The 25658-nt window shown below is 43.8% G+C and overlaps 2 protein-coding genes across 4 annotated transcripts in view; one reads left to right on the top strand and one right to left on the bottom strand.

Moving 5' to 3' along the window:
- LOC105203646 lies at positions 1 to 1897 on the top strand. The gene is made up of 2 exons (XM_039458223.1): positions 1 to 332; positions 1142 to 1897. Exons 1-2 carry the CDS (start codon positions 100 to 102, stop codon positions 1416 to 1418), a joined length of 510 nt encoding a protein of 169 aa, XP_039314157.1. The 5' UTR covers positions 1 to 99; the 3' UTR covers positions 1419 to 1897.
- A 1702-nt stretch (positions 1898 to 3599) lies between these two features.
- LOC105203640 (nephrin) overlaps positions 3600 to 25658 on the bottom strand; it is a 379020-nt gene continuing 356961 nt past the window's right edge. For all 3 annotated transcript variants that reach the window (XM_011172495.3, XM_026132948.2, XM_026132949.2), the window contains 4 exons: positions 23561 to 23860; positions 20213 to 20533; positions 8938 to 9168; positions 3600 to 7968 (listed from right to left, as the gene is read on the bottom strand). In XM_011172495.3, the coding sequence (XP_011170797.1) occupies positions 7628 to 7968; positions 8938 to 9168; positions 20213 to 20533; positions 23561 to 23860 (1193 nt within the window). In that variant the 3' untranslated portion in view covers positions 3600 to 7627. The remainder of the gene's footprint in view (positions 7969 to 8937; positions 9169 to 20212; positions 20534 to 23560; positions 23861 to 25658) is intronic.

Genomic DNA, 25658 nt, shown 5'->3' with positions numbered 1-25658 from the left:
TGCAAAGATTTCTCATCGAGAGAAGCAAATGGATGTCTCGTAGTTCGCAACACAAAATCGATAACTTTGACTCCTCGCACGAAAATTACATTCGATAATATGAAGAGAGGGACAAAGTGCGTCGTACAGACCATCAATCTGTCCAACCCGAAAACATGCGTGAGACCGAAAGTTCAGAGAATCGTTAGCACAGATGCGGATTCCTTCCCCAATCCTAATCGCGCGAGTGATTACCGGACCTCTAGACCGGTGGCAATTAAAGTTGGCTCGTGGAAGGACGAGCATGGGAAGTGTCCGCCAAAGGTGAGGGAAGGTTATCAAAGTTGTCAAAGGTTTAATTAGTCCTGGAATCGCAAATTACGTAAATAATCAATATAACTTATGAAACGTTTTCATGAAACTCGGAGATGAAAAAATATTAATGTCGTTCAACGTTCGTTAAATAAAAATAGAGAGACGAGAGTGCGGTATCTTTAGCACGATATTGAAGACATTTGACGCGAATAGCGAGGCATCCAATTCTCGGTTAAATCATGTGGCTTGTCGCTGTGTCGGAGCGTTCACTTGGTCCGCGCGCGATATTGACACGCCGCGTAACGAGATGATGGTGTTCGAGCACCTGTACGGAATTGGTTAGTCGATACGTAGTTGCGTTTACCTGGAATTAGCTCGACAGTCGGTGTACACTACTATAGCGATGGGTCTCTAATGGAGGAGGGCGGTCCGAGTCGCCGTAACTGTTAGGGACATCGTCGAGGTCTTGGAACAGGAAGCGATGTTAAATAACGCGGAACGGGCGATACTTATTTGGCACACTTATTCCTTTAATTCGGAGACATTCTAATTTCAGAAAACTGTCGCATTAAAGCGCATTCTAAACAAATGCATTTAAGGCACGCAATTTAAAATTTAAATATCTCATACAATAATAAAAGTTGAATGTTGTACTCGTATGAGAAGCTAATATATAGCCAGCAACCACAAATATTTCTGGTTCTACATACATTAGTATTACATTTAATTAATTTTGATCATAATTAATTTTATTAAATTACTTCATTTATATATATAGAACGATGCATAATTGCTTAAACGGATTAAGGTTAAATCCAAGCAGCCTTAAATGTTTGATGTGATGAAATTTGGGTCGGGTATATTACATTCCACTTAACTATTTATATGTCGTCTTTATTCATGCACAGTACCGTGAACCTTCTCAGGAGGAATCTTCTCCGCCGCTCTCGACCAACGCAATTCTTGGCAGGGCCGCGGCGTTTTTTATAAAAGGAGCTATCATTGCCGGTCTCATCTGTTGGACCTATACGGAGGGTCTTTGGGGCGACAGCAGCAAAACGGAGGATCTGTACCACAGAATGACGAGTGTGATTTTTCCCGATCGGCCGGTAAGCATAAATTAATTTAAAGCCGCTGGAGGAACTCTGGATGCACGGGTTTCGCTTACCCTAACACATTATTTCTCTTTAAGCCTACGACAGATTTGCCGCATCTCGAGGGAATAAAATATTCCGCGTTCGAGACGTACAACCGCATGGTGGTAAAAGGTATGGATATTATCGTCAGCGTGCCGCGTGAGATGTATCAAAGACTGCGAGATCTCTTATTTTCATGCGATACAACGAAGGAAATGGAGAGGAAGTGAGCGGAATGCTCTGACGAGAATTCAGCGGAAACGTAATTTCGCAAATTGTGTGTGTTAAAATTCGAGATATCGCGTTGCGATGGGTGCACGTACGATATTTTTCTTTCAAAAAGTTTGTACGAAGCTTTTGTCTTAATAACGTGTGGAATTTTAGTGAAAAATGTGAATTGTGAGATTTTGTGAGATGTTACAGAAATTCCTGTAGTATTCACATGCGAATAAACGCACTTGAGGATATATGTGTCGCATCTCAAAACATTACAGAAAACTTAATAAATTGTTGTATTATTACATTTGAGTATTCTGTGTAAAATTTGAGCGCAATTGGTTTGCGTTGGTTTGAAAGGTCTTTATTTAATTCTTGTTTGTTCTTGGATGAACTCTTATACACAGAAAACAATTTTTAATTATCATACCAACAATTTATTTATAAAAATATTAAATTTTCTTAAAAAAATTTATGATTATATATACTGATACAAACAAATTTTGTTTGAAACAATGAATTGATAATTTAATACTAATTTTTTTTAATATAAAATCACGTTTAGTACTTATAAATTGAATCAGAAAGTAGCATTGCAAATTAAATCAAATTTTCCACAAATACTATAAAACTCTAATATTTATGTACAAATTTATTTGGCTCATAACATAAATGTCAATTTCCATCAATGTAAATTAACTTTAACCTCGATTTAACTTTAGCTTCTTCTGAGAATTAAAGAAAGATAAAAAGTAAGTTAAAAGTAAAATTAAAATTAATCTACATTGGCCGAAGTAGACAGTACTGGTTTAAAAGTTATTTATCTAAAGCTGTAGCTAAATTTGGTCATTTACGCTGTCTAAAGTCGTGATCAAACTAGAGATTGAGATTGAGATTGGATTGGAATTTGACCAATCAAAACAAAGTTCTAAACTTGAGATTGGGTTTTCTTCTCTCGATTGGTTAAATTCCAGTCTCAATCTCTAGTCTGATAGCTCGAGCTTAAACCAAATTATTTGTTTTGTTCTTTGCAGTTGTTTCAATGCCAGAATTTGAATATTTCACAATCAAAATTTTTTGTCACGGATTAGGAAAAAAAAAAAATAAATCTAAAAAGCTTGCAATTTTTAAATTTCAATAACTTTTAGCTGGTATTGCAAAACGTTGTTACTTCGTCGAAAAAAGATATTTTAAGATGTCCCTTTCTTTCTCAGTTTTTATACACGGAGTGTGCTTGATAACCGCGAATATATATGAGACAGGATTAAAATTCCGCGCGACATCTTTTCCATTTTTTCCATCCCCGCGATGCTCAAGGGCACACGAGGGAGCTCGCGAGGTGTGCATATCAAGCGATTTTATGGCCTGCCTATGTATCGTCGTAAAATGTCAGATAAAATCTTAGAAGTCGGGATAAAAATTCGCATTTTCATTACACGCCTTTTCGCGTGCATATCTCTCCGCTGCAGAAGCAGAAGCTGCTCTCCGCTGCTCCGTTACCGGCGTACGTGTCACGATGTACGCGACCGCCGATGCACGAACCGTTAAAGAGAGAATATTTCTCGAGTCGGATTTGCGCGGTCGGAGCGCACACGCGTGCGCGAGACACAACTCGCGATGCCTGAAGAAAGCGAAAAAAAAAACTTACGTGCGAGAGCCCGGGGCTTCCAGCGGCATACCGCGAATTTCTCAAAGCCGCCACGGCTCCGCCGTGACTCCTCACGCGCCGCGTATTCCTTTTTCGTCGAAACGGAAAGAAGGAAGTTTCGGCCCCCATTTTTCAGCCGCGTCTATCTCCTTTTTGCGGCACGTGAGCGTCGTTTGTCAGGGCCACCTCTATTTTACTTTATATAAGCGCGCCAAGCTTCCGTGCACCGCGAAGTTGCGCGCGGAAAAGCAATACCGGCTACCGCTCGCCAGGTCGCTTTCAAATGAGTGTATACGCCTCGGGAATTCGGACAATTAAACAGTTTATTCAGATCAAAACATGGTGTAGTATATACATACGAGTTAGTTAAACGATATCGGGTCGGGTGACGGACAAGGGCAAGGGGGGGGCGGGGGGGAATGAGGGAAGGGCCTGATATGAAATCACCTATACAGTGAACTTGAGGTTCGGGCTTACGACCGTCGATCGATTTACATGGACTCTCTCGCGTCGTTACAGCTGATTATGTACATTACTCGCTACTGTTACTTCTTCGTGACCGCTTGCGCGCTTACCTCTTCTTCTTTTCTTTCTTCTATCCTCCTTCGCGCTTGATCGTTGATGGGTCACGCCGACCGAGAACGTGACTTTCGGCACCTACTTTCGGGCGACCCTCCTCGCAGCACGCCCTCGCCGAATAAGCACCTCGCGCGGGTGTGTGCGAAAAAGATTGATATATCCCCGACAGTCCCCTCTTCGCTCTTACAAAACGAATACGAGCAGTAGTATTTTGTCTTATTCTAATTCTGTCTGACTTTCTCTCGGTCCGCTTTAAAACACGTCACCACCATCGCTCATTCTTCAACTTTGAATGAATTCTCGTGGACATGAAAGATGTGTGCCGTTCGATTGACCGCTCTCGATTCTTCGACGATCATTCGATAATGATTGCTAGATTCGAGGGATCGTCGCGAAATGGCTGAAGAAAAAGATTTACGTGGCTCGAAAAGTTTTGAAACAGATCCCGTTATTAGAATCCAACTATCAAAACTATCGACGCTTAGGAAAGAAGAGAAGATAAAAAAAAAAACCGGGACTCTTTCTTTCCTCGAGAAGGGAAAAAAAGGTTGTGCGACGGAGAAGTATAACGAAGCTTCCATTCGCAATAAAAATGTTAAAAGGGTTTGAAAAATACCTTCGACGCCTGCGCGCAACACCAAAAACCGGTCATCAAGAAAAAAAAAAATATACATATATATTGCGACGCCGCGACGACACGAGGGGCGCAACTTTGCTTGAGAAAGAGATCTCGGTGGAGCGCGTTGTCGGGCGACTTCCGTGTCAAACGTGAAACGTCGATGGAAAACAATTGCCACGTTTCCGGCCACCCGCGCGGGCGGGAGGCGGAAAGTTAAACGAGGCGCTCTCGACAGGTCGTCCCGCCGAACTTATCTCTTCCTCTCGAAAACTTGAACGTTGTCAACCTATCGTTAGACTCTCCCGTGATAATATATACAACAATACATTAGCTAACGAGCAACCTTCGTACTTGACCATTATCTCTTTATACACATCGAAACATCCACTCACACACGTACACACAGACACACTCGACGATTGATTCGACGTTATTCGCCTCTCGTATTCCGAGGAGAGCGACTACTTCGCGTCGCCGACGCGACACTCGTTATTCATTCCTCGGTCCATCACACGCTCTCTCTTTCTCTCTTATCTTTTTTCTTTTTTCTGTTTTTTTTTTTACACATTACGAGTCTATCGATCATCCAAAGCGAGCGCAAACTTTTCCACGGGTAAAGTTCGCGTTACACCGTTTCCATTAGGGATACGCTTTTCGTCGATTCGTTAGTTCCATTCTCGCCGTAGAAGTTTCACGACTTCGTCGCGAAGTGTCACGTGGAAGACCAGTTTTTGCAAAATCTTATAGAGTGAAGCTTTCTTCGCGCGAGAACGCATAGAACGTCGCGAACGTTATCGCGCCATGTCCCTCTCGTCTCTCTCTCTCTCTCTTTCTCTTTCTCTTTCATTCTCAATTTCTTTCTCTCGTCGCAATCGAACGCGAATAACGATTTGACGAAGGACCTGTTAGAACTATGTATATATTTACACACACGCGTACACATACACACACATACACGCACCTACATCTCGGTGAGAACGCTTCCAGAACGTTTGAGAGCGTCCGAGTCTCGCAAGGGCAATATTTCTTTTTTTTTTTTTTCATCATTCGGCGGGGAGTACAGAAAACTCATATCAGCGGTAGAAAAATTTATAAATGCTCTATCACAATTACCAATAGAGTGTAATATGCGCCTGGTTTTGTTTCCGTAAGAATCGCTTCCACTTTGTACGTGGTTCGGTCTTCATCCCTCTCGAGACATTGGGACGAGGGGGTTTGGCCTCTTCTCTCAGCTGGCCGTTAATTTAATTGTTTTTACTCGAGATCGTAAAAATTGAACGGCACGGCGGCGGCAGTGGGATGGATCTACGCGATCGATGCGATCTCGAGATTCGATATGTAAGACGCGCTCGACATGAGCGCTTTCCCCTTTCATCTCGGGGAATTTCCTTGAATTTTAATATCGTTATCGTTACTCACGTCCGTAATATCGCGCGAACGTAAATATCATCGACCGCGTTCGGCGTTGTCGGTATTACGATATGCGAAAGTTGTGCCCAAAAATATCGAATTCGAAGAATTTAAACAGGATATCGACGCCCGCGTTTCCCACCCCTCCCCCATTCTCTCGCTTTATCGCGATATCGGAGCTGATCGTTCAACCTTAAAACCGCATTTCACGCCTTCGAACTACACGCCAAAGTGGCATCGAGCATTCCCTTTCTTCCTTTCATTCCGCGTTTCCCTCCCGCCCTCCTCGCGACCGACTTCTTCTCGGCGGCTCCTCCTCTAACCCCGGTATATTTTCGCGCGGTTCCTCCATTCGTCTTCATTCGAGCCATCGGAAAAGGGGTTCGTTCGAGAGCCTTTTATCTTTCTTCGTGTTTCACGGCCTGATGCTTCCGGACCAACGTTTCGTTCGTAGGATTCGGATTTATTTAGGGACGTTGCGAGATGCTAGCGAGGTTTCGCAGGGAGATATATATGTGTGTATGTGTGTATGTGTGTGTGTGTGTGTATGTGCAACAAATAAAAAAAGAGAGGAATAATAACGAACAAAAGATTAATGCGTCCGGTGAAAAATCACCCCGGGCTGAAAAAAAAATATATATAGCAAAATAAATATAATTGGCTAAAAATAAAAAAAAAAGAGAAAAAAAATAGAATTGTTTTTATACCGAATGTACATATCTATAAAATAAAAATTCATTCTGTGGGATAAAATTCGAAAAATGGAATTGGAATAAAGAGGGGCACACAGACAGATTTTGACGTTCCCTCATCGAGATGCTTCTCGAAGACGTATTTGAAATTCGGCGTTCAATCCGAGAGCAGCTCTCGCAATTCGCGATTCGATTTTCCCGTTCTCTCTCTTTATGGTTCGCAGCCGCCATAAAGAAGAGAAGCGAACTTGGAGAAATATTCGAGAAGACACACCGTCGAAGATCATCCGGTTTGGAACAAAAAGGGGGGCAAAGACGGTTAAGTCGGCGACCGAAAACAGAATGTTAGAACTTGGCAATACCTCCCGAGGCGGGGCGGGGAAACTTGGACGAGTTTTCGGTTAACTTCTCCGCATACTTCCGCCTTCCCTTCCCTCCCGATTTTCCCGACGGGGGAAAACTCTCTCTCGTGCGATCGTGTTTCGGAAACAATCGCGACGGACGGTGTCTCTCTATCTCGCGGACCATTCTGCGAATGAGTCGCGGCGCGCTGCGCGTGAGAACTCGCTCCCCTGTCGCCCCCGATCGATCGCCACCGGACTCGAGCGAAATCAATCGTTCGCGAAACGTAATATGTCGATCTTCGACACGTAACGTATCCCCGGGCGTCCTATTGATCGCCCCGACTAGCGAGTTCTCTCCTCAAACTCCTTTCGTCGAACGAGTCTCGATCGCGCCGGAGGATCGTTAGCAAACACGTTAAAGCTAACAGACGGCTGTCACGAAAACGGACTACGAGAACGCTTCCTCGGGGAGCGCGACCTCGAAATCGTTCTTGAATACGCGACGAGTACACTCGAGCACGTACGTTCGAGCCTCGCCTTTCGCCGGGATCTCGTGTCGGCCTCCGATCGGCGCGGCGGCGGCGCACGCGACAGCCGTGTTCTTGAACGCTGTCAGATCGGCGACGACGACGACGACGACGACGACGACGACGGTACCATCGGCTGGCACCTGTGGACGAACCAAGCTTCTAGACGCAGCTCTCCGGCAGCCTGTTCGCCATCAGTCTTCGTTTGATCGCCTCACCGTCGAGACACTCGCCGGCCACGACGACGCCCTGCCCACCACCCACGACGACACCCTGAGCGCCGCCGATCACGACGCCCTGACCGGAGCCCACCATCAACCCCGTCACCGGCATCCCCGGCAGATTCGGTATCGTGCTCCTCGACGGTAACCTCAGCTCCGTCGGCCTCCCCGTGAACTTGTGGCAAAGCTCGTCTATGCTTGGTGTAGGTCCGGGCGTGACCCAGTGTCCCGGGGGATAACCACCCGGGTAACTCGGCGGGCTGACCTCCACGAGGTTACCCTCTAGAACACCGAAACAGACGGGGTTCTCTGTTGGGAACTACAAGTCGAGTGCGTTATGGGGCGGAAACGCGGAGAATAAGTTGCGCTCGGGGGTGCGGTCTCTGCCTCTCCCGGTTCCTTATTCTTTGCCAATTATTCATTTTAGGTCACGCGGTAAGGGTAAAAGTTGGCTGCAAAGTCGCGACCGAAATTCGTGATAGCGCGTTTAGCGAACGGAATGATATCTCGTGCTTCTTTAAACTTTTTGATCAACTCTTTTATGTAAAAATAAAAACAGATATCCAAAAAATACTGGTCTCCTGGAAAAACGATTCTACTCATTTTAATTTTGAAGACGGAAGACTAAATCTTTCTTCTATTATTCTGCGAACAAACTTCCGTGCAGTTTAAAAAGTACGCTAACCGGCTAAAACCACGGTTAAAGCGATTAAACGAAAATCTTCTTTCTTTAATTAAATTTGATTGAAAGCCACTTTTGAAGTTTCAAAGTTAAATAAATACAAAATAATAGAATAAATGAAATTAAATATAGAGAAGCAATCGTGACGTTAATTCTTCTCTATATTAAATTAATTATAATTTGATTATTTTTACTATATAAAGAAATGCTATTTTAAACGCATCTATCACTGAACATCCCGCACAAAGACGTAAAAAGACACAAATTTTTCCAACGGAGCAAAAATGTATAAAATCTGTTATCTATCGTTTATCTAATTCATACAAGATGGGTTTGATACGTTTTCGATATAACCACATCCTTTATATCAATCGCAACTAGCAAGACGTTTCAATAAAACATATTCACGGTCTACAAGTGTTCGGTCAATTCCAAGTTTGAGGGAGACCACGTGCCACCCTCTCCATTCAGACTAGAGATCTACCGTCTACATCAACAGACGATCGTAATCGGATTCGCGCAGAGACTGTTTAGCGGAGTATCAGATTCGAGGAGTGAAGGAGTCTTACCGAACTTGTTCGGGATCACGTCGGGATCAGTCTCCACGGTCTGCTGAGAATTCTGCAAGGGGTATTGTTGAGGCGGTAACTCGCTGAGTTCCGCCGGTTTCTCGTGCCGCGGTTTTGCCACGCGTTCCCGACGTACTCTGACCACCACTACCAGGATGATGAGCACCAGAGTCACCAGAGCGCCAACCACCACGCCTATCAGCGGCGACAACACAATGCCGGCGTCCTGACCTGAAACGACAAGATAACACGACTCTTACCTTCCTGTGTTTCGAACTCAAAGACCGATTAAAACTTATTCGCTCATTGATCGTTTAGTTGAGGGGATACAATACCTAATATCTATAATATCTTATACATTTATAAACAATTCTCATTAATAATACAATTGTAAACTCTTTCGTTTCCTTTTGCATATGTACATTTGTATAAATATTGAGAAATTATAAGTGTTGCATGTTGTGACTATGCTTCATTTGTTGAAATCGCAGCAACCGACTGCTTAATCACGCGAATAAATTTCGCATAAATTGTAAAGAGGATTAAAAACATGCACCAATTGCTTCTGTATTTTTCAATATAAAAAAAATATACTAATTATCTCTTTTTGCTAATAAATAGTGCAAATTATTGTATACTTGCGCATATTTTGGTTTTTTTAGTACTATACATTTTTTAGTATTGTGACACAGAGACAATGTTAAATATTTAATTAAACCAAGTCATAAGGAGAAAAGAATTGTTGTTACTTGTTGTTGAGCCCGACGGTCGAAGAATAAAGTTAATGTGGATAATCCTCCGAGGCAGAGGATTAACCACACTGTGTCGCCGTAAAGGGAAAATGACTGCCTCTGCAGTCGCACCCTCCCGTTACTTACGAGTCCCTTCATTTTTTTCATGCTCTCCTTCTCTTTCTACGGCTTTGCTACTTCGCGTAAACAAACAAACCCCCGACTGACGTCGTCGTAGAGAAAACATTTTATATTCTTCAACGTCGGAATTATATCTGGTACGCGGTACTTTTTTTTTGTCGTGCCGTCACGTACACGACGAGTTTTACCAGCATTCGAAATTTTCGGATCGTTTGTAGAATCTCAAGTAGTAATTGCAATGCACGCATGAGAGAGTATCCGGCTACGTAGAACACGCTAATGATTAAAAATCACTCGCGAAATGCGAGTGCAATCGTGCAAGAATCATTTATATCCCGAGAATGATATCGCACACATTAGAACAAATAATTATTTGATTTTCAAAGAAGAATGTAATTTCGTATCAAGATAAATTTACATTTTGTCAGATTTTCCAAGACAAAAAGAAGGCAAGAAAGGTTTTCAAATTCATGTTTTTCTAAAATATAATTTAAAACCGACGTTGTGAATAATCTACAATCTGTGTCATAATTCAGAATAGAATTCTATTTATAATTTTAGGAGCCGTGTAATAAAATACAAGTTTGCATATTTTTTATTTTTTCAAACATTTTTCGCATCATGCAGCATTTAAAATTATAAATTCTATTCGGAATTCTGAATTTGTCAATAATAAATCGTCTAAAGTGGGTCGAACGTGTTCGAACAAAAAGCAAGCGACGGACGTGACGTCCGCCTTGCTCTTAAAAAATTTTGCGTGCCGGGGTAGACGCGCGATGACACCGGCGGTTTGCTCTACAGTTTAGCGCGTCACGTCGAAATAATTTCCCACGACCATGCACGATCATCGCGCCGGTATGAGAAATCTTGCAGCGTTGTTTTTCGCTCTTTCGACCCTGCCGCGCCACGTATCGCCTCCGTGGCCCTCGGCTTCCGTTCGCGCACACGTGATAGCGTCCCGCTTGATAGCGCCAGCAGGGCGTGGGACCGCGCCTGCTGTTTTTGTCGGATAATTAACAAAACTGCTTTCTTGCATCGTTCTGAGTTGCGATCAGGTGCGCCGGTGTGTGAAACGGAGCTGCGAGCTACAAAAGGGCCGCGCACCGCTCGCCCCGCGAGCCCTTAATCTTTAAATTCTCGCCAACTTATTTACGCCGACTGAGCCAACCCCCCGGCTCGCGAGGGCCAATGCACGCTTGTATCGCGAGCTTGGATCACGTTGATATCGTTTAATGTATATCATTCCAGCGTTAGAAAACATACACTCGGTTCACCATTTTTCTGCCCGGGCTGCTCTTTTCTAATTGCGCGATTATCATTACAATATTTCTACGTCGAGATGTTTCTGTAGCACGAAAATTTTGCATTTTTTAAAGTCAAGATTATCGCGAGATGACGCAGAAAAAAATAAAACTGATACAACACGTATTTCATAAATGTAATTAATTATTAAACAGCGGGAAGTTTTGGTATAAAAATATAAATTTTATTTGAAGATAATTTTTGTTGAATCTGTAAATGACAATATTTCGGTATGATATCTCGATTGCCACAGAGAAATATATTATTTATACAGTGAGCAGACCCCGTTTCGCTTCGGCAGCAAATTTGTGTTTCCGCAGATAAATTTGCTCAGCGAGATTCTTCGACAAAACATACCTCGCCGTAATGTCAAATAATTAATTATGGCGGTCTGCTAAGTTTAATTGCTTTCACATCGAATACAGCAGCCACGGTTGTTCTGCGACGGTAAATCCTCCTCCGTTTTTTCTCTCCCCGTTATGGCGCCACATAGAGAAGCGGCTTTGCGACAATCGGATCGGTCGTCTCGTTTGCGCGGTATGCGACAACTCCCGCCGTAATACAGGTATATTTACGCATATAAATGCATTAACGCGCACGCGTGTGGGCGCGTGTACGTGCGAGGTATTTCGCCGGCGCGCGCGGGTGGGCGGTAATGCCCGTAAAACCCTGGGTTTAATCAGCCGGCAGCCTAGAGTACACACCATCGTGACCGAGCCCGTAACCCGAGGAGCAAGAGGTTCTGCGCCACGCGGCGATATTATGCCGAGCATGGTGTCGGGCCGTAAATGAGTTCCAGGAACTCGGCGCCGCGCCGCGCTGGAACGAGCTGAATGCCGGAGCATCACCGAGCGAGTGATGGTGAGCTTAGGAAACTCGATGAACGCGATGAATCTCGAGATCATCGTTTTACGCGCGTCGCGTGTCTCGATCGCGTGCCGCTGCGCGACTCGCGGATTCGCGGGCGCGAATGGATTTTTCGCAGATTCGCGGAAAGCCGCTGGGCGGTCAGAACGGCGAGCTCGAATTCCTCCTCCGAAGAACTTTTTCTGAGGCACTCGAAATAAAAAAAGATATTATTCAATTAGTGTTGCGCTCTTTAAATCTGAATCAGCGATCATTCACTTTCTTTCAGTGATTCCGATTAAAAGAGGGATGCTCTTAGTGATAATACATTGATCCAATTTATGCACACAGTGCGTACATCACCGATTGATATAGTCATATGTACCTATATACTACTGAAATCAGGCTGCTCACTGTCTTTTAGTGACTAATACACCGATTCCGATTTAGAGATGAAGAAGTTGTCCATGAAAAAAGAAAAAATTATACAAATGTAAAATTTTAATTATCATAAAATTCTTACGCTATTAAATAAATATTTCCGCTAAATTTTTCTGCGACATCTCGTGTACTTCAGTTCGCCATAGACGCGAGAGCTATTTTTTTTCTAATCGAAAAGCAAAAGTCATACCGCTTTGTGGGCCGATCATGCGAGTATCGCGCATTCGACGCATCGTCGTTTCCATTTTTCGTGTAATTGGCTACGGCTTCGACTAAACTGTAAAGGAAGATTTATGGAAGTTGCAGTAGCACGTACGGCGAGCATGTCACGTGTGAGCACACATAAGCGACACGGAGTCCTACTGCAACGAGCTTAAGAAACTCTCGTAAATTCATCCAGCTCTGTGGATGAACTGCAGTAAGGCTTTTGACAATTTAGTTGAGGAAGATTTATGATGCCGGAGTACCCCGCGAGCCACTTTGACGACTTAAGCTTTTAAATATTTCATTTATTTTCCCGTCATTTTTCGGCTTGTTGTTTCGTCTTAATACACTCCGAGTTATAATTACGTCATTTTGTTCCCTGTATAAATTCCTCTTGCTCGCACTTGAGAGCGCAAAAGTATTGTAATTCGTAAGTTTAATTTAAATTGATAAAAATTAATAAATCTAACGTTCCACGTTTGCCGTAGCTCGTGCGAATCTTGCACGATGCCTCGAGTGACACATTTGTGCGAGTGTATGTGTGTTTTTCAGGCCGATGGGTAATTTTTCAATTTATTATTACTTCAATGGAACTTACGCTCGATGGGGAATAGCTACAGTTAGCGACCGTATACAGCCCTAAGCCTTCGATACTGTCTCGTAAAAGTTGCAATGGAAGTTTAATCGAGTTCTACGCGGAGAAACGTCTGGTGCCAGGGTAGTAAAGATAAACCGGTCCTTATATCGTCGATCCTTGAGAAAGGACTAACGGGATTCTCGAAGAGGGAGAAAGAGAGAAGAGAGAGAGAAGAGAGAGTGAGTGAGAGAGAAGATCGCATATCCCAACGGATTCCCGAATCCCAAGTTCATCGAAGTTTAGATCACTAATCGGACTTGCAGTAGGGTCAGGGATGGAATCTAACCACTTGGATTATTTGGGAAAAATATCCCTCGACGCGCAGATGGGGGATACTCGATAAAAAAAGAAAAAAAAAGGGGGAAAATTCTGATCGTCCCGATTCGAAATGTTACAAAAGTTTTTTCATCTGTCAGGAATGCCGAAAACTTTGCTCGTATTTTTGATGGATCGTTATGTCTGTTATTTACTTTTGCGAGATTTTAGAAAGGTGTGTACCCGTGCTAACAAAATATCTTTGACATCAATTTATTCCGTTGCTTGACGGGGCGGATAATCAAATGGCGCGTGATCAATCTCAATTATGTACATATTTCGTTATTTGATACGGTATTAACGGTAAAAACTTTTTATCACGGAATGAATAATCGCAAACTTTGAGCTGTTGCCCGAAGATTTTGTTATTAAAAAGATGTCAATAACAATCTCTTGTAGCAAGAACGTGACAATGAATTATTTCTTACGTAAGCAGCAATCTAAATTTTATTTAACTTTAATTAAATTTTACCCAAGTTTTCGGCATAAAGGGAGACTTATAAGAGCAACTCGGGGGATGAATCTTACCAGGAGCGGTATACTCGACGAGGTTAGGGAAGATCGTCTTTAAGGGGGAGGGTTACGCCACGTAACGGTGGCATCCACGTCAGAAGTGAGACGAAGCTCGGAGGTCATGGTGGCCGGTTAAGTCACCAAGAAGCTGGGCTTAGCTCGCGCCCAAATCCAAGTTCGGCTCACCTGGATTAATTCCAACGTAGGGTCGACCCCAAATCGCTGTTACGTCGCCTTTCCTCCCCCGCTTTCGGGTAGAGCGACTTAGAGTCTCTCCCGCTTTCAATTAATGAAACGTTCACGCGGCTCACCTCCCGTCGCTCCGTCACCATGGATCATTTCTCGAACGAATTTCCGAACCTCATTGTGGTGAGGAACGTTAATATAAACTTTCGGGACTTTCAATGTAAATTGGCTTAACACGTTCCAAGTGTTGGCCACCAATTACTTTGCAATTCAATTGATATTTTAGACTTTGATTTCGAAATGTCGTAAATGTCCATTTTCCGATAATAGAATTTCCCTTTCTTACAATTTTAAAATCAAGGAAAGGTTAACGAAATGTCACGGGATCTTAGTAATAATACTTTTTTTTTCTTTAATAAAATTTCTTGTGATTTTATATGTATCTTTTAGTTCTTCAAACTGCGCGCTGTTATTTCAATCTTGAAATCTTAAATTGAGTCAGAATAGTAATATCAAAATATTAAATTGATAATCAATTTAACAATACTGATAACTTTTATTATGGCAATGACAATAAGATTCAAAACCAAATCGAATTTTTATTTTATTATATTGTACATATCACGGTCTCATCTTGATTATTGTTTTCCTTTTCTCGTTTAATGAATTTAAATTTAAAATACCATTACAATTCTATAAAGCTTTCCTTGTAAAAGTGCATTTCACGCGCAATATTCAGTCGTCATAGAATAATGAACTTGTAGACTAAATGGGGGAATATGGAAGCATATCGGCCGATTAGTGTTAACCGCTTAAGAAGCTCATGCTAAGTCAACAGAGCTATTCAAATGTCGGGAAACCTTTGTTCCGGATCATTCGTCATTGAACGTGCGCGCTCATCAAAGCTAATGAAGGATGATGAAGAGACGGCCGGTAGGTCGATGGTCGGATCGTCTTTGATGCAATTAGCCGGTATCACGCTGGGAATGCATCATTCCGAGAATGCGAGACACTTGCGAAAATTTCAGGAAGCAGGAAACGTACGAGTACATTCCATGTCAGACGAAAAACCTCGGAGAAAAATGTCATTGTAGATGTTAAAACGAGAAAAACGCATGCACTCAATGCACAAGAAAATATTTTCTATATTCGCGATTATCATAGTTTATGACGTATACGTCCTCTTAATTGCAATCAGCAGATCCGGGAAGAAATGTTCGTCGATCGATCCTTCCTTGGTACGCGCGCATATACGTACACGCTCACATATGGACACGCTTGATGGTGCGTATCGGAGCAAAATCAGACAGTAATTACCATCGCAATCCGGCCACGTGGAGTGGATTGGCTCCCAATCCGGCTTGCACAGTCAAGATGAAAGGACCAAGTCTGTGGCACGGCAGAGCCGCGGATCTCGAGCATCCCATTCGTAATAAACGTTCGTGGCGGAGGGATCTTTCGATCGTCTCGACGGCACCGGGAAGATTTTGGAGTAGACGGGTTAGGTTCTAATCTCGATTGTTGCAGGAAGCGTCGCGTCGCGTGGCGTCGACGTAACCTTTATCTGATACGATCGTATCTTCACGAGACCCCTTGCTTGATGCCGCTGTAATTCGAATACCCGCGGGCTCGTTTCGACCGAATTAATCCGGCGGATACCTCGCCCGGATCAATCCAGGCAGCGCGCCGCCCCGCGCCGTAAGCCGCACTTGATCGCAGTCGACCGGTATTTAATTCACGAGCTCTAAATCGCTTCTAGGATAGAGCATTTTTTCAAATAATTGTCTTCCGTGGGGTAAAGCGAGAGAATAATGAACCCACCGCGGCGCCCTGGTAAGTCCTTCAACTTAAAAGAGTGAAAACGTAAGAGACGGCGCGTATACTCCCGGGCTAAGGCAATTACGTGTAAATCGATTATAAATGTCACGACATTTATAATTCCGAGTACAAAGTACCGGTGTTCATTATGGACGAAAACGTTATTAGCCTGTGTGCGCGCATGATGAATCGCGCTTTTAATTTTCAAAGTAATTAAAAATTTTCACAGCGTTCGCCGTAAATTTGATATAGTTTTGTAACATGGAGAACGTTCGTTTGTGAAATTTTCGGTTTCGAATTTGAGGGAGATTAACGGGATATTTTAGAAAGATACCTAAAGTGAACTGTAATCCATAACGATTACTCCTGATGTATATATATGTAGTTGGAGTTGAAGTGATACAGCGTTTCATCCGTATGATACCTTTTGTAAAAGAGTTACGTCGAAAGAACCAGAGATTTCGGAGTTTATATTGCACAACTTTCGTTATATATAACTACGTTCAATTCCAAGGTCTATACGGGAAGCAGGGAAAGAAATAAGTATCGCCGCACGAGCGACTAGCAATCCCTCGAACAATCTTCTTTCCGTCAAGCGCAAACTGCTAGTTAAAATTCGCGCAGGCCTTCGAGCGACAGTTTCGCAAGCGTACCTCTCGGACGAGGATCGTCGCTGTGAGAGGTTGATGGCGTTTAACAAATAAACTGCCAAGCGCCGGGGATATCGTTATACGTTTCTCCGCGTTCTGCTGTCGCATGCCGATTCGCGATTGATTTAATTAGCATTTTCTTAAATAACACCTCTCTCTCGTTATAAAAAAAAAAACGCAACTTTCAAACAACGAAAGCGGCAAAACCGCTGTGGAGCGAACGTACGGGGTAAAGGACTGCTACGAAGGAGGGAATTAAGGGCTCGTATATCGATAACCGATAAAGTTTACTTTTAACAGCATCGAAATCCGAAACTTTTCGATTACGCCACGTGGATGCTCAAGTTGGAGTTTACAAGTCGCCTCGAAGAGGCTGCCGTTTTCATTTCACGATATCCACCAATAATCGTCAAAATCTGAAAACGATTTTTGCAACGCGTCGCTGATCGAATCGGCGCGGCGGCGGTCCGACGATTTTTATTTCTCGACGATAAATGAGACTGTGCACGCCTAAAGCGGTGGTCTTCGAAGGAAAGCACTTTTCCGCGAGAAACGCGGATAGGATGGATAGTGACGCTAATTATTCTTTCCCAACTAAACCACGAAAAAAAAAGTGACCGCCATCGCCGTCGGGGACGAAATAACCGGGTGAGGTTACGCGATAAAAACGGAAATGGAAGGGAAAACGTAGAGCGGCGCGCACGTGGAAGGATGTGGCGCTTCGGCGACGTCTGACGAGGTCGCCCGTGGAAACGAGAAGCGCGAAACCGGACGGGAATATGAACGGGGAAACGGGGAATGGGAGGAGGGAACGAGACCGAAGAGGCGCGGAGACAGAGGGGGACCAAGAAAAATGACGACGGGGGTAAACAGAGCTAAGTGAAGTTAACGATCGGGCAAGAAGAGCGGCAAAAATGACCCCGGGAAAATTACCGCACGCGCAACGGCTTAATGTCCAAAAAGACGAGAGCCAGGGGGAAGGGAGAGAAAGAGAGAGAGAGGGAAAGAGAGAGAAAGCAAAAGAAAAGAAGCGAATAAGGGAGGGAACTATGAAGAGTGGGAGATAAAAAGAAAAGGAGAGAAAAAGGAAGTCAAAGAGAACGGTCGAGGTCAGGAAAGAGAGGGAGATATCGCAAGAACGGAGAGAAAGGAAAGCTGCAGCTGCTTAATGACCACCCTGTACATTCGTATCTCTCTTGGATAGGCTTTCCTTTTTCTCCATCCTTTGCAGTTCCGCTTTACTCCCTTTTTCCTCCCTAAGTCCTTCGCGCAGTCCCGGCGCTGGGTGCCGCCGGGACCATTATCTGTAATTGCTTTCCTTAATTCGATGTTCGTTGCCTATGTGGTGGAACAAGACAAAGAAAAAAAACAAAAATTCGCGTAATAAGTTAGAAACGGCTTAAGTGCCGCCACCCCCTCGACTCGTGTGGAATCGCGTGAAAAGTTGGAATCCATCGGGCGCACGTCGTGTTTAGCGACGAATACTCCGTTGCGATTTGCACGATTTCTCGCACGGTCCAATAACACCCCTCGATCTTTCTGGTGCAAGATAGATTCGCCGTCTTTCCCCCCCTCCAAAAAAAAAATTGGTGACCGCCGCCTTCGATTCCTCGCGTACAAACGGCAGGTGACGAGCGTACAAAATGAGATAGAATTCCGAGCGACAGTTGTTTTCTCGGGTGATCGATACCGGAGATAAATCGCATCGCAGCGGCGGCGGCCAGAATCTCCTTCGGCTCCTGCGTTCGAATGCAGATTCCTCCATTTGTTTTTGAGCAGGCAAACGTGAACTAGCGCTCGCAGCGACGGAACCGAAACTCACGCGGAAAAGCCGCGACTGGTCGACATCGAGCGGCAAATTGATCGGCGGCGCTGCGACGACCGTAAATCACTTCACTGACAATTGATTCGGGTGTTGCCCGTTTTACCTCGGGCTACTGCGAGAACTACTGTTTACGAGAATGCGCGCGTGCACGTAACACTACATTGTGTTGCGTACGCGCGTTGGCTGCGGCTTCATTTGCCACCGTGTTTAATGATACGCAACGTGACGCGCTCGTAACGTTTCGCCACGTTCTCGTTACGTTATCCTGTACTCCAGTTGCGTTGAGATTCGCCTGTTTCTACAATCACGTTTCACAATGAAAATAATTAGCGGTTCGATTTTCAGAATGCAAATTCATTTTACGAGACAGAAGAGATTTATTTCACGTTCCGCGACTCTCCTTGTGTTGTATCAAACTGTGTGCAAAATGCAAAATGTTTGCTCATCTTAATTTAAACGAGTTTTCGATGAATGGAAAAACTAAAGTTAATGATATAATTATTTTAATTTATAAAATCAGACTACATTCGTGATTTTATTTAATAAATGTAACAAACTTTTTGAACTTTATTCAATAAAAAAAAAAAAATAAAAAAAATAACGAGGAAATTTTGTAATTCGAAGTTTAATTTTAAAAGTGCATAACGGTGAAAATTGGAAGTTATAATAAATGGTAATTTTCTTCTTTACTGTGTATAATAAAAAAAACCTCAAAATTGACAAATCTGGCATAACAAAAAAAAAAAAAAAAAAAAAAAAATGCGGCGAGAACAAAGCACCTGGTATTTGATAATTGCCTCGGCGGTCACATCACAGAGTCTGGTCTATTTTCTCTTTTAATTTTGGAGCATCACCTAAATTTTATAAAGTCCAATTACACCGAAATATGCTTCTACGCGAACATCAATTTATCAAAAATAAATGTACGCTATAATATCGCAGAGAATCGATCAAATGATATTCTGTATTCGAGAGAAGCGAAATACTTGATATTCTTCGGAGTTCCGGCGCATTTCCTCAATAAGCAGCGGCACGAGGCGCTATATATACAAACGTCTGACGGGGTGTGGTGCGTTCGTCTCGTAATTGTCTCGAGGGTGGGTGATCCGTCTTGCTTACCGCCTCGCGTCGTTGACACCACCCACGTCGAAAACAGCCGCTATCCGAATCATTCCCCCCCACCCGAAAGACCCACACGAACCAGGACTGTGACCTTGTGTCGATCTCTGTGTACTCGACCAGCACCTTCCGCTAATCTCCGGGCGATCGCGGATCGCCCGCTAAATTGAACGGGGTTGAGTTTTTCGGTTGACTTTTCCCCTCAACGACGTTTCTCATTCGATACGCTTCTCGCGCCGACTAAGTGATAGATAATACGCAATTTTTCACCCTGTTGTTGGCGCGATAATCCTAATCCGACTTGGCTAGCAATAGCCTCGTGCCAGAAGAAGACGAGAGAGTATTACGAAACATCGCGTGCGCGCAGTTAATTCGATACCACCGTCGATTCTGCCGATGGGGATACAATTCGAGATTGATCGACGCGTGTCAGTAACAGGCGATAGAACGCAGTCCGACCGAACGTTGGACTCCACAATTTTATTTGACGCCATCGCAGGGCGCGTTTGCGACGATATAACGTTACTCGATGTGATTTCGTACTTACCGGTGCGTTTCTCGGCATCGCGATACGTGACCTCGCTGAGGATGACGGGTTGACTCCGACCCTTGGCGTTGACGGCGTAAACCGCCACGTGGACCCCGGCCTCGACCGAGGCCTCCAGTCCGGCGAGGGCGAAAGCTGGCTCGTCCGGGTTGGAGACGTTGTAGAGGGGCTGGCTGCTGGCTAGATAGTCGATGTCGCCGTGATAAACTTCGAGGACGAATTTCTGCGGTAGCCCGCCGTCGTATCCCGGCACGCACCTCACCTCCACGCTGGTGTACGTCTGATTCGCCAGGGTGCAGTTGCGCACCGGAAAAGGTTTTCCTGAAACGAGAGAGAGAGAAAATGGTCGATGACGGAAATTGGCGAGACGGAAAGCGACGGCTCGTATATTATGTGACTTTTACAGCTGATATAACCTCTCTCCGTGCAAAAATGTGTGTGTGTGTGTGTGTGTGTGTGCGCGCGCGCGCCTGGACAAAAGGGTCGCGCGCAAGAGGCTGCCCGCCCTTCTTTCTTTCCCGCGTTGCCTCCTGACACTAAATCTTTCTCAGCGACACGCACGACCGCCACTTCCGTCTCGTGACACTTTCTGGACACCTTGTACGCGTCTATACATCCGAAAGCGACTCCACAGGTTGGCCTCGGGTCGTTCTCTCGGAAATCAAGCCCGGCGCGCGAGTGAAAAATGCTCGCGTGTCCACGAGTGGCAAAGATTTAGTGTACCAGGATCGTAATGGGCGTAGAGATGTGTCCCGCTCTCTTTTTCTTCCCGCACCTACGAGCGCGCCCGAGCCGACTACCACCGTCAACGTGACACATCCTCCTCCCTCCTTCGTCGAGACGAGAGAGTAGTCTCGCGTCTCGTTTTTCTCTTCTTCCGGCCGAAATCAATTCTTAGCGTAAGTCGCGACCGCTCCTTTCGCGTACGCACGCGCTTTACCTTCTTCTCTCATCTAATTTCGATATTCAACGCGCTCGTTTCGCGTTCATCCGCCCGGGATTTCATTTATCACAAAGTCCGTCGCCGTCTCGTCGTCGTTGTCCTCTCTCTCTCGCTCGCTCTCTCGCTCTCTCCTTCTTCCCCCTCGTTATGACTCGCGAATCTACAGAACGTATATTGAATCTCGACAATGCTTCGTTTGTACTTTACGCGCGCTTGTTCTCTCCTCGCTTGTCTTCGCCCTTCCGTTTCTTATGTCGTCGCTTTGCCACGTAACCCGGACCCCATTCCCCGCGAACAAACATTTGTAACCTGCGCTTTCGTCCTCGTAAAAGGGCACCGCCTTTAGAGGCGAATTCAAATTAGTTTTGCGAGCAAAGAAGAAAGGTTAAGTTCGTCAAACTGGATGACTCGCAGAATGGCGCGTATCTCTCTTATATTTTTCTACGCGAAAGCCCCTCGTTGAAAAATCAGCATGTCGACTACAAACACGTGTAATATGACCACGACGAGCAGAAATACGTGCACTTCATTTTTACATTCAGTTAGCGAGAGAATGTATCTTGATTAATTTTTTCCATAAAGCTCGCGAATAAGAAATGTCATTGACTATGCTACAATCACGTATCATCCCCCTTTTTTTAAAAAAATTTCCCCGGAACATACATCTGCTGTGGTAAATTTATTTTTGCACATCGCGATTTTTGACAAAATGGAATATCTTTGTTTCATTCATGCGTTCGGGGATCGTACATTTCAATACGTTCCGGAATTCCAAATTGTACGTTTGACATGCGTAACGAGTGGCATCTAACGCGATCCACGATTCTGTTACGAGACCCTGTCCTGGAAATCCCGTCTTTTTACCATTTTTCCACGCTTCGACGGGCATATTCCTTACCGAAATGCTTCGCGGAATGCTAACCGACATCAATAACGTCGGGGGATGGGACGCGGATAGGGGTACAAAAATAATATCATGCCATCGAGTTTACGGGTCGTTGGCATTGGTGGAGCACCGCGAGGGGGTTTCGATATCGAAGGCAAAGAAGCGGATGGCGCGCGAGAGGACGAGCGATTTTATTTTCGGGAGGGGAGAGGGGAGGAAGGGGAATGGGCGAGAGAGGACGAGGGGCATACCCCCGTCGTGTGTGCCGCTCACACTCGACGTATTCGTCAACGTCAATACGTCCTCGGCCGATCGCCATGTCAACGTCACTGTCGATCACGCACGGGCGGGGCGGGGGAGAGAAGGCGAAAAAAAAGGAGAACGACGAAACGCGAAAAAATTCGCCTGGGGATTAATGCCGATTTAACGGTCGATGATTGGTCGCCTCCCATTGTACGGCGATGATTCGCGGGAATCGCTCCGCGCTCTATTTCCCCCAAGAGATCCCGTAAAAACAGCGGCGATTCTGCATTTCAATCGTCGCCGCGTCGCGCCGCGCGCGCTTTTGACGATTTTCACGCGGACAGCTTTAAAAATGCACCTAATTTTACAACTGCAGAGAATTTACTATGAGGCGTCGCGGCACAAATTCCGCTTTTGTTCAACTCCAGCGTTATTCCGTAATTTCGAGTACCGCATTAAATATATGCCGAGTATGTTTTTTCCGAAAGCACATTATACTTTACTCGCGTATTTATTTGCGTAATTCTCGCAGATGCACCACGTTGTTTCCTCAAACACACGAATTTTCACAATTTTGACTAAGCACGTTGACTTTATAATCCAATAATCTCTAACGTAATAAACGCATACGTACAATGTTCCGCCGACAAATGGATTTTAAATACTCATCGATCGTACGGATGTTTCTTTTTTTTCCAACTTTTTCCCCTCTATTAAAATATTTGAAAATAAAAATATTTCTATCGAGATAAAATAAGAACCGGACAATCATTGTGTGTAATTGCTAGTTCGTATTTAGATCAACTTTGTTTTTTTATCGTTGTTCTTCTTTCAGTCGCTTGTAAACGTAATAGAAGAGATACGTCGAAACAGAAGTGAACAAGCGCGAACTGTACAATTCCTATACGAATTGTCAGTTAATAAATAGTTTATTGTGTCGATACATTGCGTTCGATATCAATGTTTTCGAAGAAGATACACTGAGAGAAAAATGTTTGATATTTGTAACTATCTAACAAATGTAGTTATAATTATAACGATTACAACTATTTTTTTTCACAACATTCGACCACTATTTACGTAGCAACAATAACTAAAAAACTATAATTTGCACGATTGAAACAGCTATAAATATATAGTAGGGTAGAATAAAAAATGATTGTGAATTATATAGTTAAAATTATGGTAATTGTAATAATTTTTTCTCTCGGTGTAGCAATGTTTCATTTTTAAAAAGTCGCTCTGGGCATCGCTACAGTTTATCGTGTATACTCACCGGCTGCTACCAGTTGAAAGAGACATGGTCTCGACTGGGTACCGACGAGATTGTCCGCCCAGCACGAGAGGGTACCGTAATCCAGCTCGGTGGACGGTGTGTATCTCAGCACGCTGACGCCGCTCGACTTCTCCATGGAGAACCTAGCAGGTGCTACCTCCAGGGTCTCGCCGCTGTTGTTGAATTTCCACCGGAAATTGTGCGCCGGCGGATCGGCCTCGACCCTACAGGCGATGTCGAGCGACTCGCCCCGCGACGCGCCGACCACTATAATTCGGTCCTCCTTGCACACCGGGGCGACTGGAAGCAGAATTATCGATTTGTATGTATCAGCGGGGAAGGAGCGAGACGCGATCTTCTCCTCCGCTACGCATTTCGGAGCTTATAATGCGACGAGGTAGCCCTTTGATGACCATCGCACCGTACTATGTACTATTTTACCCGTCGGTGTTAGATTTCGCGAAATTTCTAACAATCGGGATTTCCGCGTAGGGTAGAATTCAAAGGGCTTCACCGACATGAAATTTTCGACTTTACACGTGAATTAGTATTGAAGAATTATTGATTCGTTACATGCTACCGTGAGCGATTCTTTCCTCCTCTTTCTTTTCAGAATTTTAAACGCGACGGGACGCGTAGACTTTTGATGACCACTGTACCATGCTACCGAATTTTACCATCGACGCGAAATTTGTAACAATCAGAATTTTCGTGAAAGGTAGAATCCAAAAAGTTACCAGGCATAAAATCTTGAAATTTCATATTTATAAATCAGGGAATAAATGTGTTTATCAATTTTTAATGTGCGACAGGTAAAACGCGAAATTATATTAACTGAAGTTTCGAAATAATAATCAGCAGATTGAACAATTATTAAGGGTCATTGAACCGTACTACAAACTTTATCAATGCTAAAATTTATGAAATTCATTTCAATTAATCGGGATTTTCGTGAAAGGAAACTTCAAGGGTTAGAGGTAGAGAATCTTGAATATTGGCAATTACGAGTCAAAAGATATGTGTATTTAATTCAGTAAAATGCAAAACGTGGAGATTGTTACATTTTACATAAACTGAAATTTTGAAATAATAATTAGCAGATTTTATTGGAAAATTATTGATGGTTATCGCATTTTGCGATACTACGGGTTTTACAACAGGTGCCAGAATTTATGAAATTTATTTGCAATTAATCAGGAATTTACAGAGGTATGGAATCTTGAATTTTCGCAATTGAAGGAAAACCTGTTTGACGATTTAATTTAAGTAAAATGCAAAAAAACAGAGAGAGACCGGCGTGTTAATTAAAGTTTTTAAATAATCGGCAGACGTTGAGAAAAGATGTAAAGTAAATATCAACGCTGTTCCTCTTTTCCTCCTTCGCCAGAATAAGATTTCATTTGCGGATTAGTGTTGTAAATTTCAAAATGACTGCCTTATGCTTTCCTCGCTTCTGGGCATGTCCCGTCAAGAGATTACTTGGGCGACGAGCGACGCGTATTAATTGCGCTTCTCGATAAACGTTATTAATGCTACTCTCTTTAGCTCGTCCTCTTTAGCTCACTACCCTGGGGTACGGTTTTTATGAAGTGACGCTTTTTCTTTCGTCGTCGACCGTCTTACGCCAACGGCTCTGTACTTTGTTATGCCAACCAGAAATTATCATAGCTGCGAGATAGATAAGTTTTTAGGATACGACGGCTTTTCACGGACAAGCATCTTGCATTCATTAAGCGACAAGAACGTTAATTGCCGATCGTAATCTACGCGAGCGACAAAGAAAATTGTTATTCGCGAATGACAGTGTTGTCCAATTCAGACAAGTTCGCAGTCTGTCACGTTAAGTATGATCTTGATATGCTAAAAGAAACGAGATTAATATAGAAAGAAAAAGTTCGTTATCGCTAATTAATACATTTGATTTACAAATCATTGTAAGATTCACGACTCATTTACATAGAAAGAATGCTCTTGTTGAAGTACACATCTAAAAATATAGCTAGATACATATTCGTAAATAATGTTGTTGGACCATCAAATAACTGTGAGGTTTAAGCAGAAAAATGCTGCAAAAAGTTTGGACATTTTAGCAATCAAC

Source organism: Solenopsis invicta, chromosome 16 (assembly GCF_016802725.1).
Source record: "Solenopsis invicta isolate M01_SB chromosome 16, UNIL_Sinv_3.0, whole genome shotgun sequence".
Classification (NCBI taxonomy): domain Eukaryota; kingdom Metazoa; phylum Arthropoda; class Insecta; order Hymenoptera; family Formicidae; genus Solenopsis; species Solenopsis invicta.
The sequence above is the reverse complement of the archived record's forward strand: the minus strand, read 5'-3'. Positions and strand labels throughout refer to the sequence as shown.

Bases quoted from the DNA above. Each gene is read 5' to 3' on its own strand.
- LOC105203646 (XM_039458223.1), top strand. From the start codon at position 100: ATGAAGAGAGGGACAAAGTGCGTCGTACAGACCATCAATCTGTCCAAC. The intron at 333-1,141 runs GTTTAATTAGTC...GATGTGATGAAA, and splicing joins GGTTATCAAAGTTGTCAAAG to TTTGGGTCGGGTATATTACA.